The 12,563-nt window shown below is 47.8% G+C and overlaps 4 protein-coding genes across 4 annotated transcripts; 1 reads left to right on the top strand and 3 right to left on the bottom strand.

Moving 5' to 3' along the window:
* Positions 1-143: 143 nt before the first annotated feature.
* Positions 144-1,101, bottom strand: GGS22DRAFT_67522 (AP-2 complex subunit sigma). The gene is made up of 2 exons (XM_047967758.1): positions 981-1,101; positions 144-904 (listed from the first exon to the last, which is right to left on the bottom strand). The coding sequence occupies exons 1-2, from the start codon at positions 1,010-1,012 to the stop codon at positions 505-507; spliced, it is 432 nt and encodes a 143-aa protein (XP_047822947.1). The 5' UTR covers positions 1,013-1,101; the 3' UTR covers positions 144-504.
* A 130-nt stretch (positions 1,102-1,231) lies between these two features.
* Positions 1,232-2,728, bottom strand: GGS22DRAFT_153170 (NAD(P)-binding protein). The gene has a single exon (XM_047959804.1). The coding sequence runs from the start codon at positions 2,011-2,013 to the stop codon at positions 1,366-1,368; it is 648 nt and encodes a 215-aa protein (XP_047822946.1). The 5' UTR covers positions 2,014-2,728; the 3' UTR covers positions 1,232-1,365.
* A 774-nt stretch (positions 2,729-3,502) lies between these two features.
* On the top strand, positions 3,503-6,236 carry GGS22DRAFT_153169 (uncharacterized protein). Its single transcript, XM_047959803.1, has 3 exons — positions 3,503-4,187; positions 4,242-4,307; positions 4,362-6,236. Exons 1-3 carry the CDS (start codon positions 4,007-4,009, stop codon positions 5,894-5,896), a joined length of 1,782 nt encoding a protein of 593 aa, XP_047822945.1. The 5' UTR covers positions 3,503-4,006; the 3' UTR covers positions 5,897-6,236.
* Positions 6,237-10,209: 3,973 nt separating this feature from the next.
* Positions 10,210-11,773, bottom strand: GGS22DRAFT_67480 (uncharacterized protein). The gene is made up of 3 exons (XM_047967757.1): positions 11,298-11,773; positions 10,673-11,245; positions 10,210-10,619 (listed from the first exon to the last, which is right to left on the bottom strand). The coding sequence occupies exons 1-3, from the start codon at positions 11,465-11,467 to the stop codon at positions 10,361-10,363; spliced, it is 1,002 nt and encodes a 333-aa protein (XP_047822944.1). The 5' UTR covers positions 11,468-11,773; the 3' UTR covers positions 10,210-10,360.
* Between the last annotated feature and the right edge of the window lie 790 nt (positions 11,774-12,563).

Below are 12,563 nucleotides of genomic sequence, written 5' to 3'. Positions count from 1 at the left end.
ATATTCAATCCTCTTTTCTGCGTACACTGCAACGACCTACGAATATGCTCGAGTCATCACTAAGATGGATGTCCGTTTGATGGAAAGGTTCGATGAGTGTATGTTGGGCTTGTGATATTGTGGAGGTTGAAAATGGTACTGATCACATTCTGGCATCGGAATGGATCGGATGAATGTCCACATAGCTTTAGCTAGATGAAATTAACGAACGTTGCAATAACAAATTGTGAGCTTCCAAAGCAGTCGTAGTGGTCTCGCAGATAAGGGGCCTATTCCATGCTTTCAAATAAGATATTCCAAGTTCAAATGCTGTTGTAGTCTCGTGAGATTCAGACTACCTTCCAATATCAATCTTGTCGAGGGACGCCAGACGCCTCTGCCTAGAAAATATACATCTTTAAGTCCAAACAAAATTATTTACACGACGGCGAACCCATTATCAACCCATTTGTTTATTATAATTCATCGTATCCCCGCAAACAGAGGCGATCGCCCACGAGCTCTTCACTCAAGCTTATCGAGATGTTCGAGGCGGGTGAGGACGACCTGCTTGCTCGTCTCCTCGATCTCGCCGGCGAGGAAGACCTCGTCGAGGATGGCGTAGACCTTGTAGAAGTTGAAGACGAGGTCGAGCTCGCAGACGTTGCCGAAGAAGGCGTCGAGGACCTCGACGAAGAAGTGGATGGCTTCGAGGTAGGAGAGCTCGTTGTCGTTGGTGTCGACGCAGGCGCAGAAGAAAAGCCCCGCGTACCGTCGGTACACGATCTTGTAGTTCCGGAACTCGACGAAGTTCGACTGGTACTTCTGGTCCCGCGGCGCGACCAGCCGGTGCACCTCCCCCTTCAGCTTTATCTTCTCCTCGTCGCTGTACGGCACGTACCACTTCGCTAGGCGCGTCTTGCCTCTGTTTTGGGGGGAGGGATTTGGTTAGTTGGTCATGGGGTGAGGAGGGATTGGGAGGGGATGGGAGAGGTGCTTACTGTCGATTTTGTATTAATATGAAGGACAGCATTTTGAACGCGGGATCGATTTGGATGGAGGATCGAACCCGTTGGAGGTTATGGTTGTCGAGATGAAGTTCCAGGGGTTCTTTCGGTGGTGGGGTCTTTGGAATACAGTGCTAATTATGGGGTGCCAATTATTTATTAACACGATGTGGCTTGTCAGGTACGACCTCCGATATCCCGTCATCGTCAGGAACGATTTAAAGCTTCTATTTCGTACTCCAAAACTTATTAGTGACGGAAAGAGTGGTCGTTTTTTATATACCTAGTAGATAATATCATGATTTCTAACTAAATACATATATCTCTATTTTAACTATGCAAACAATTATCATACCCAGGATGTCCAATCCCAAAGCCCTTAAACATCAAACTTCTCCCCAACCAACTCCTCACTCAACGTCCACAGCTTCTCCGCGAGCTCCGGATCCGTCGCCCACTCCCTCACCCACTTCGCATCAGTAGTCAAATCGCAATTCTGCAAATACACGCCCTCCCGCTTCACCAACCCTAGGTCTAGGGCCGCGCGCAGCGTAGTCGCGCATCCCTGCTGCAGCGTCAACCACGGGTTCGTCCGCCTGTATTCCTCCAGCGACATCCCCATCACCCGCACCGCCGCATCCTCCATCATCACCGCCAGCTCCTCCGGCGGGACTTGCATCACATGGCTCTGCAGATTCGTCTGTATGCTACCCGGGTGCACGGCGTAAGCGTGCACCCCACGCCTCGCTAGCCGTTTGTTCAGCGCCACCGCATACAGGATCACAGCGCTTTTCGCCTGTCCGTAGGCATCGTACCGAGTGTATGAGCCCGGCTCCTGGAAATTCGGGTCTGAGAACCGCACCCCGGAGTATCGATGTCCGGAACTCGTCAGCCCGACAATGCGCGCGCCGGAGCCTGCGGCGAGGACTTTCGGGAGGATCGTGTTGGTTAGTATGAAGTGGCCCAAATGGCTCGCCGCGAACTGCAGCTCGAAGCCGTCCTGCGTCAGCTCGAAGGGCGTGGCCATTACGGCGGCGTTGTTGATGACGACGTCGATCTTGGTGATTTCGGCGTCCGTGAGGATGGTCTGGGCTGCCTTGCGCACGCTCGCGAGAGAGGTCAAGTCGGTTTCGATGAATTTGGTCACCACGGCGCTGTTGGTTGCTTTGATGGCGTCGATGGTGGCTTGCGCCTTCTCTTGCGAGCGTCCTATGAGGATGAGTAGAGCGGGTGACGCTGCGGCTAGCGAGATTAGGGTCTCGGCTCCGACGCCGCGCGGGCTGGGACCGGTGAGGAGGACTGGGTGCTGTTAGTTTGTTCGCTGGAGTATTTGGGGATGTGCGAGAGTGGCTTTACATGTTCTCCCTTTTACCTGGTCGGCAAACTCGTGCACGAGAGTGAGACCCTCGGTTTCTCTGCTGTAGGCGATCATTTTTGCTATAAGTTTTACCTCTAGCAAGTTCGAGTTAACTGGGTAGATTTGGGTTATATGGGTTTATTTGTGATCCGTCTTTGCGTTCCGCCTGGGACTATTTCCATTTCCATTTCCATCTTGCAATTCTTATTTATACTAGCAGAGGCGGCATACCGACCGAAAAGTTGCGATCGTGTTGATGACGCTAGCATCTCGTAGTAAGGAGTCATTTTTCACGACGCCGTCGACGCTTCTATGCATCTACCGGTCTTAATTATGTAACGCCGGATACTATGATGCTTTCTACCTATATAAAAAACTATCAGAGAAGTCATGGTATAACTGGCATTAGTAATCCTCAAGCTGATCTCTCGGGTTAGTGTCGAATATATCGCACTTAGAAAGCAAAACTCCAGCTTTGCCCCGCTAATTCCGAAGTCCGCGGATAGTTGTAGAAGACGGTTTCACAGATATTTGATCACTTGGGAAAAGAGGAAAAATGAACAATCATAAATTTCACATCGTGGTAAGATGTCTTTGCAGTAACCCGGAGTATCCCGCTACTCTCATTATCATTCATCCCAGCCACAGTGTTCTTAATCCTGTGGTAACTCAATACAGTAGCCACTTTAACTAATTACCTAGGTATTTATAAGATACAAAATAAGTTCTAGGTAGTTTCATTTGAGATAGGAAGCTCTTCTTAGACAGCACATTGAACAGCTCTTAAACTAGACATCATAAATCCTTTGTTCAAGCTTCATAGTTCTAAGATCCCAGATATATGAATTTCAATTAACAATCGCTACCACGTCCTAAATAAATGTAGTTTTCGTCGGTTTCTTATTTGAGCATTTCTTACAATACTTACTAGTTACCTTCTTCTCTTTAAAAATGCAGACGTTAACATCATGAATACATTGTATTTAATATTTTCCTTGTATTATGTACAAAGTACGTACCTAAGTAAAAGCAAAAATGAAGCCACAGTTACAAAGAAGTACCCAGATATTCGGTGGCGCAGTAAGCAGTTTTAGACTCAATTGAAAACATCCGATTGGTGAGAATAAATTCACTAATCTGATCTCTACATCGTTGTATTAACACGGCTACCATACTCGACTTTCTTATTACAACATAGGTATCAACTTACAAGCATACCTAGTATCGGCCTCTTTTAAGTCTTTTCTAAGTCTATAGTACGACTCGTGTGTCTTGGTTTCACGTCTATGACTACGAGTCCTGATTTGGTCTTGGGTCATGAGCTGAGCCGTCTTAAACGTATTACTTCTTGATGAAGGCCATCGATCAAGTCATTGTTACGATATCTCATCGTCGGTCTTATAAACTCACAAATAGACGACTTCATAATGAACAGTTACAAGCAGTTTTTGGAACTATGAAATGAGTTCTGCGGCTTTCCATTGAAAATTATTACTCCCTCTTCCTTCTAAGGTTTCCATCCTTCACTACATCAAGGATTCTTTTTCTGCACCTTTTTCAATACCCCATATGGTCTTTCATCTTTCTCTAATAGCCATTCCCCTTTACTCTCTTATTAGCTATCGAGTTCCTTTTTACGCTCGAAAGTAAACCTTCACCCACTATGGACCGCTCTAAAGATCCTTCTAAGGATGTCGTTGTCTTCCGCTGCATACGCAGTGATGGAATGCAGTACGATGAGGCACGCTTCCCAGCTGACCAAAAGCCCGCGGATGAAACAACTGTGAGAACTTATTGCGATCGCCTAGGAGCCATGATCGCTGAGCAGGTCTATCCTGGTTCACGTATGACAACTATACACTATACATCGTGTAACTGAACGTGCTAACTCTTAACAGTCCTGCCATTTACCTTAGAGGCCTTGCCGCCGTTTTACCAACTTCGAGTGAGAACCCGTACTGATAGTAAGTAAATCCCACGCTATTTCAGTTAGGTGCTTTGTTAATAATTCTCTGAAGGCAAGACCCGCAACGACACATTTCTATACGGATATCCGGAGAACGACGATGAGAAGGACAAGAAGAAGGCCAAGAAGCAAAGTGCCTTGAAATGTTACCGTTCTACAACTGACTTTTTCGATCACCTTCTGTGGTTAATCACCGACGCAACTCATGATAGCAAGAATTGCCCCTGTAAGTTCTGTAAGCCATCCGGTGAGGAGGCTACAGCTTCAAGCCAGCCTAAGTCTGTCCCGGTTCCAGCTCATTTGACAAGCAAGGCACGAAGTGCCTCACCTGCATCTAATACCAGTACAAAATCCTCAACCAAGAAGACTAGTGCTGCCGTATCAACGACCAAGGCTGTTCCAAGTCCTTCAGTACCCCAAGCACAACCAATATTACAATCCGTAGCAAAACCTGCCATACAGCCCGCAGCAAAACCTGCGGTACAGCCCGCAGTACAACCACCAGCACAACTTCAACCTTCGGCACAACCGACCATGCAGCCCATGATGCATATTCCGATTCAGGCTCAGTTGAATGAGTCTGCCTTATTCAGAGAAGGTGAAATAATTTGGTACCGAAAGCAGTCATCTACCTTTCGTCTTGGAATTGTTCACCAGGGCGTCTCTAGTGCGCCTACCGACACACCCGAAGGAAAAATCAAGCCGCTGGGTCACTTTCAAGGAGACGCCGAAATCATCGAGCGTCCTCATGCTGATATGCGCCCGTTCCTTACTTACAGCGTCCCTAAGGTCCATGATTCAATTATTAGCCTTGCCAATTTACCCATGGAACAGGTCCAATGGCTCGCGATGGAATCCGAGCTTCCTTACGAAGCAAGTTCAAGACCAGAGATGATGATGCTAGAGGCCTCGAAGATAGCTGCGAGTCGCGTCGATCATTCGTATTCCTTGTTCAACGCTATTCAGAACCCCAACTTCCCGCCTAACCAGCTAAGCTTCGGCGGTGTATTCTTCGGCTGTGAGAAGATTGGCCTATTCGAGGCAGTTCGAGTTAGCGTGGAGCAAAACGAGCACCCGCAGTGGGATAACCTTGATGTGACCTTCGTCATGGTTCTGAAGAACATAATACTCGAGAAATCCGAGCAGGGTGAACGACTTCTCTTCGGAGGTGATATCTGGGTCCTGCAAGACAGCAAGGGCGTGGAGCACGCACCCAACCAAGAACAGGTTCCCCCCGCCATGCGCCGCGAAAAACAATTCCGAGACGAGGTAATGAGAAGCTATGGGCTTCATTACGATTGGGTTCTGTTGCGCGCGAACGTCATGAAGACCGAGAAATCGATTAAGGGTCGATTTTACGAGTCCCAGAAGCTCGGTCCTATGCTGTATCAAGAGCCGACATGGAGCGACTACCTTCGCCAGGGACTCATCCCGTCTATCCAGAAGTCCCTCAACAAGCGCCTCGACTCGTGGGGTCCTACTATTGGTAGAGTCCCATCCCGTCTTGATGCCCTCTCCGGCGCCCTTATGCCCGGAGTTACCTTGTCTCTCGGACCCGGAGTCGTGGAACCGCCTCGAGGAATTTGACGGATTCCTACCTAGGCTGTATATTGGGTCAATTGGAGGCGGACGTTGTGGTACTAGCAGTTGCAGTTGAGACTACAGGTTTTTGCCATCGGTGGACGCTTTGGTCTACTTATCTTGCTTGATACCGAATTTGGTCATCCCCGAGGAAGGAAAGGTTCTTTTTACATCAAAATTTGTAGTGTTGCAATGTTGCAGGTTCGCGGAATCGACTCGCCATTCCGTTGCCATCCGAGCTCATTGGTTACGCATTGGGAATTAACTTAAGAGATATCATTCCGCCCCTTTCCCTCTTGCATTCTGCACCTTGGAACATTAATTGATACAAACCCCTTCCCTACAATCGGATGTGTACTTTCGTTTGTGTTGTGATGTGACTAGTATTTTTATAGACACCGAGACTTAATCGGCGCTCCCGTCCGCATAACGCCTAAGACACCCTAGGCATTAGATAAGTACCTAGACAGCTAGATAAACGCCTACGTCGTACTTCGTACGTATTCCGACACGCACGAGCCCGAATTCAAAAAAGCACGTCGTCAAGCATGTCTCAAACGGGTTCGAGAGAACGGCACAGCATATTAATATTCATAGCACCTTGGCAAATGCCGTGCCTCTCTCTCCTCGTGTCCTTCAACCAGCATCGATAGCAGGTGGGTTTGTCATGTATGAAAATCACCGATTCAGATGCGGTGTGTACATTCCACGTGGAACTCACGTGGGACTCTGCCCGGAATGGGTTCGCGATCCATGGGCTTATTATTAAATACCTATGTATATGTCCATCGTATTCCCATCGTATGGTTACGTACCCGGTGTTTTCTCACGTGGAATGTACATACATACCTACACTAATATGAGACAACGCCTGCCTCGGTTCCCAGGTAGGTATGTATGTACATAGATTGCGACAGACGAGGCGCCCATCCATCTATCGCGGGTAAGGTTAGGGTACGGTAGGGATCGCGAGAAATTAAGCCTTAGGGCACCGCCTCCTTTTAAAACCGGGTTCTGAGAAGCAGGCTGCCGGGGCGCGTTTGTAGGGGTGAGGACCAAGGCAGTCGTGCATAGCGCAGGCATATTCAATCTCGGGGAAAGATAGAGTTGGCGTTCTGCTATCCCCTAACCGGTCTGGCCTTACCTCATATGTAAAGATCACGTACGACGACTAGGGAAGGGGGAAGGGGAGGGGGGAAGGATTTAAGCTCGAGGGCTGGAATCTGGATATTCGGTCCGCGTTAGTGTCGACGGGTAACATGTGCGGTTTCGCCTGGCATTCTACTTTCGAGTTCCCTCTTCCTTAATAGACGATGTTATTACAACTTTATTATTACTATGTATTGAGAAGCGCAAGATTGGCCGTCGGGAAATTTTAAACATTCCGCGGTGTCCGGGGAAGGTTGTATGGACATGCTGACATGTACATTCAGGATTCTAGAAAAAACTGCGCGGAACCGTCCCGTTGTCTACTATGTAACATGTATGTACACATGTGATTGAATTTATATTTTCAAAGAGGCTGGAGATAATAAAAAAGGCGTACCACAGACCAGGGACGGTGGAATGACGTTTCAGGGAGATGGACGGGGTTGTAGGACGGGATGCGGGACGGGAGTTTCCGCCGCCGCCGCGTTGTGACGATGCCAGTGAGTGCCAATGCCAGTGATGAAAATGTTGAAATGTGATCAACGCAACGCGATTTCGACGGGAACAGCGCATATGCAGATCTGGTCGTCGCAAGGTTCATGTCGGTATGTCTCTTCCGGCATGACGATAGATGCAAGTTAATAGTGACGTTAGAAATCCGATTCCTACGTAAATATGTAAATATACATCCATACGTCCTATCGATTTTTTTTATTGTTGCAGCGCGTATCTAGGGGGTGGTATTACTGCGTATGTGTAGAGTTGAAGAATTATTCATGCATAAGGAAACCGACTTATAGACCAATCAAAGTCGACATAATCGATATCAAGGACCACAACTTTGCGGGATTCGGTTCTGACGGCAATTCCTTGCGAGAGAACTTGGAAGCTTGAAGCTTGACAGGCTCCATTGCTTACCTAAATCCTCAGGTGAGACTCAGAAAGGGAGCTGACTAACTTGACAAATTCAATTTTCGAAGAAGGGACGTGCATTAACAAAAAAAAATACATGCGGAGGTACATAGTTGTACTTCGTAGAGAGGAAGGAAACCCGCCAATCTCCCGAAGCTAAAACTTTTAAGGTCTTCGGTACCACATTATCTCCAAGGAAGGGTAACACGGAAGAATCACCAGTTTGGGAACCCTGGGGTTACCGCTAGGCAGAAAAGGGATAGCCTATCCAATCTCTCGGGTCTTGCTCCAAGGGAAGGAGGAACAAATGGGCTCCTGGTCGGTCGGGTCCGGGGTGGTTGGAACTTGGAAAGTAAGGATGTATCTGCGAAGTACGTAGGTACATAAACCACGCTCCTGTCATAATTGACATCCCCCTTCTGATAGGAATCAGGGAATCAAAAAGCTTGTCGCAGATCTGCGTTCGTGTCAAACTGGAAACCACGTTTGGTAACGCTGCAGCCGCCCGTAACCCGCGGAGAAGACTTCTTCATCTGTCTGTGCCTCTTAATCCACTTCGAAGTTCGTCTAATTTAGGTTTTACCCAAAAAAGGGGATTTTGCCCCCCTAATCCCCTTGTCGGGACTTCTGTTCGGATTAACCCTGTCATCGACATTCGGGTAGTTGTCGTTGACGTTCCCATTCGTCAAGCCGTTACGAAACTTACTTGATCAGGTCAAGCTTAACGATTTGATGTTTCTACGATGCCGAAAGCGAAAATATTATGTAACTGTGTACAGTACCTAGTACATATGTCGGTAGCCGGGTTTGCGCAGTACAAGTCACAGCGCGTAACGCTCTTTGGAATCGGGCGCCTAAATTCAATCAGGTAAGATCACGATCGAATCGTTTGATCTTTTTGATCGTAGATAAGGCATGGTACTGTAAAATGCGCCTGCTTTGCCTATTTGAATTCCGGTCATCGTTTTCGACTCCTGAGTGGTTGCTAAGGAAAAGCCACCTGCCCGACCAGTTGGTTCAAGTTAATATGTAGAATTTTGCTTTTTTATGGTCACAACAGCTTAGCCCAAAGAGACGGGATGTACCATTCCCGACAGCCTGGGAACAACCACAGCCAATCCACATCGTCACCCGAAGCGCCGAGGCGTCTCTCGGCGATTGCACCGGTCTAAATCGGAAGATGAGCGGTGTCTGCTTCGGAGGTTATGGTCCAGAACCGAGTCCTGATATGTACATAGGTCGATACTTAATAATAGGAGCTGAAGGAATCGAATAAACGAGCTACCTGCTGCGAGAGAAGAGCCGCAAACGTCTATTGGACGGTTCCTTCAAAACAACTATTATGACATGTCAAATTATGGCTCCGACACACCGTTGTTTGACCATGGTCTGACTGCCCATCTGTTCGTAGAATTCCCAAGGTGACCATGCCATGGAAGAGGCGTTATCCAAGGTAGTAAGCCCACCTAAGAATTGCGTCACAAGGCAAACCTGGGTCGCAACATCGACGAACACGTTGGCTGCTAGATTCGCCGCATACCCCTCTATCGGAATGGTGCATGGGATTGGTATGAGATTATCTCTCTACTTTAGCATGCGAGTGATCCAAGGAACATGCGGTGCGACCAACGTAGCCCGAGCATTGGATTCAAGCCACCGTCACTAGCAGACTAGATACCACCTATAGAGCTCTAGGCGGTAGTTAGGCTAGATGATGGAGGGTAAGGTTAGCTAATTACGGACTACTGAATGCAAGGGAGAGCGAGGAGTGCCGGCTAAGATTATCCAATAATTCAATATGCATTCATTTTGCCACCCGAAAATGCCGGTAACAGGAACCATTAGATAGGTGCCATCAGAGTTTCAAAAATTTAGTAGTAGTATTGTAGTAGTAGATATCAGTAAATGTATATGAAGAGAACGGCATTTTAACTATATGGTTAAACGTAATAAGCCTCGATTCGAAATTTCGAATGAGGCGACATTGACATGATAGGTTCCATCCGGGCATGCCATCGCGATCCGCCAGCAGAAATATCCACTTGGGCAAACTGCCTCGCGCTTATTCTGACTCGCGCAATAGCCAACGTAGGTAAATAATATTTCATGCCTCCTAAAAACGATCCCGTCTAGTCAATGTTCGCGAAGAAAGGAGAAGTATCAATGATTTTTAAATGGCAATGCATGCTGAAGGTGGTATAATGCGGCTCATATCGTAATTCGTTGCACATTGGACTCCCTTCCGAAAGTCTGATATATACATCTTGCTCGAATGCGACGGATTTTGCTGAGATGGTCGAAGTCTGTTGAAAGATGGACGATGCAGGACGATGCCAATTCTTGAATAATACTCCGGCTGGTTTGCGCTTCTGAGACGCTCTTCATCGAGGTAGGGCGTATTTAAAATTGTTAGCTCTCTGTTGTCTTCAGAGACTCCATGCGAGCTCGCAAAGCTTCCATAATTTCGGGGTCTGGTTCGGGATCGACTTTCTTTGGTTTGACTCTTGGGCAGTCGGAACACTTCTTGTGCGAACAATTTCGGCATTCGGTCCCATCCTCCGTATTTGCCGGGAATTTCCTCCTACACTCGTGACAGGCATGTACCCCTTTGAACGCTTGACCAGGTGCATCATTGGGATATCCATACGGATACTTTTTCTTGCCGTCCCTATGACATGTTAAGATGGAGCAGAGTTAGTCTTTCATTAAGAGTTAACTTACGGATCTCGTGGGCAGTCATCACAACGCCTATGACCGCAATTATCGCATACCCTCGACTCTTTCGTGTTACCGGCAATCAGATTATTACACATATGACAATGTCTCCTAACACGCATGCGAGGCTTGCCCTTATAGACGAGATCCTGGGCAGCCTTCCTGGGTCGCTTCAAGACAATATTCTCCGAGTAGTCGTAGCTTGGAATGATAGGACCCAACTGCTTGTTCCTCCGAATAAGGGCTTCTCTCTTTTCTCGAATGACTTGTTTTTCCTCCTCGGTATGCTTGACTGGGTTTCGAGTACACTTCTTGCAACGTCTATGCTGACAACCAGGGCACTCATTGCCAGCGCCGAAAGCTGAATGGCACCTATGGCACTCACGATGAATTCGCATACGAACTGATTTCTCAACACGGAGAACATCTCCCTCACTAGAATGCCACTCGTTCGGTTTGATCTCTAGGCCGAATCTGGCGCCAAGTTTCTTCGCACGCTCCTCGTGAATCTGTATACGAGGAATCCTGGTAGCATCTTCATACTCAAGCTTGGTTGGTGCAGCAGGAGCAGTGGGTTCACTCGAAAACTGTCAATATTTTAACATATTACATACGGGGACCAAATATTTACCTAGTGATGACGGCAGCGGCGGGCGCGGTCGGTCCGGCGGCGCCCTTCTTAGAGCGACCACTTCTTTTGAAGACAGTCCTCACTTGGTACAAGACTTTGCCCACGCCCTTCCTCTTCTTGCCGTCTTGCGGAATAGGCCCCGTCGGGGGAACGGTAGCAGGTGAACTCATAGTGACTAATTTTTTTTCTTCTTCTCCCTTGCCTTCACTGGTGTGGTGGACCAAATTAGGACGGTAACGAATTATTGGCGTGGAGGTGTTGGTGTATTATAAGGGTTGGCGAATGTGATATGCGAAGCTTCAAATTACTGAGCTCTACCCGAGTCAAGCCGCGCAACCATGTGTTTTACACCTGAGACAACAATGGCAGAGCGGGAGTCGAGGTGCCTGCCTCTTTACTTTGTAAAAGGCAGACAGGAATGTTTAGGACCAGTAGCCTTCGAGACCAAACGCGTGAGGACAGTGACGTTAATATCGGTATAAATTCCCGGTTACAACTTGAATATTAAGGCCATCAAAGTTGACGGCTAGATCGTCCTTCCCTCCCGATTAATCCTCCAAACAACAAGGAAATTTCACTCGGCGGGTATGCCGATGCGATGGCGGTGCTGAAGTAGCTAGATGACCTAGGCAAAACATCAATTGATGTTTCTGCTGGTGATTAGTAGTGTCGACAAATCTCCAGAGCGAGCTGGACGAGGAGTGAGGAAAGAAGGGGGAGAAGAAACAAGAGTAGGAAGACGGAGAAAATGTGGGAATTTTGATTAGTTAGTTAGTTCGATTGTTACGAGCAGCAGTTTGTAGTTTGTCCCGGCGCCAGGTCACCCCAGGTGAGGAAGCATTCTACTAGGTTAAAAGGTTTTAGTTTAACGTCGAATTGATAATAAATAAGGTAAATAAGGTACCAGTTTCCAAGGTTCGTAGAGGTGTAGAGACGAAGAGATGGAAAGATGTGGGACGAGCCTGCCATTACCAGCCAGTACCAGCCAGTACCTAGCACACCTCTGACCTAGCACCGCAGCAGGCCAACAGGAGATTGAACCAACAGACTTTCTGCTCCGTACCGGTGGGTATCGCCATTTTGCTTGGCAGTTTCCACCGACCCAAATGTACCAAGTGTACTTCGTAGCGTGGTAGTCTCGGTGGGGAGGCGCTGCTAGAAGGTACCTGCTCCTCTTTTCCCTCGCAGCCCTCGTTCCCTCTTTCTGGTTCCAACAGTCCAACAGTCCAGGGCTCCTTGGGTTCCTGCTGTCCAATTCGATGGGTA

Source organism: Annulohypoxylon maeteangense (assembly GCF_022496945.1).
Source record: "Annulohypoxylon maeteangense strain CBS 123835 unplaced genomic scaffold GGS22scaffold_2, whole genome shotgun sequence".
NCBI lineage: Eukaryota > Fungi > Ascomycota > Sordariomycetes > Xylariales > Hypoxylaceae > Annulohypoxylon > Annulohypoxylon maeteangense.
This window is presented reverse-complemented; position numbering and strand designations above follow the sequence as displayed.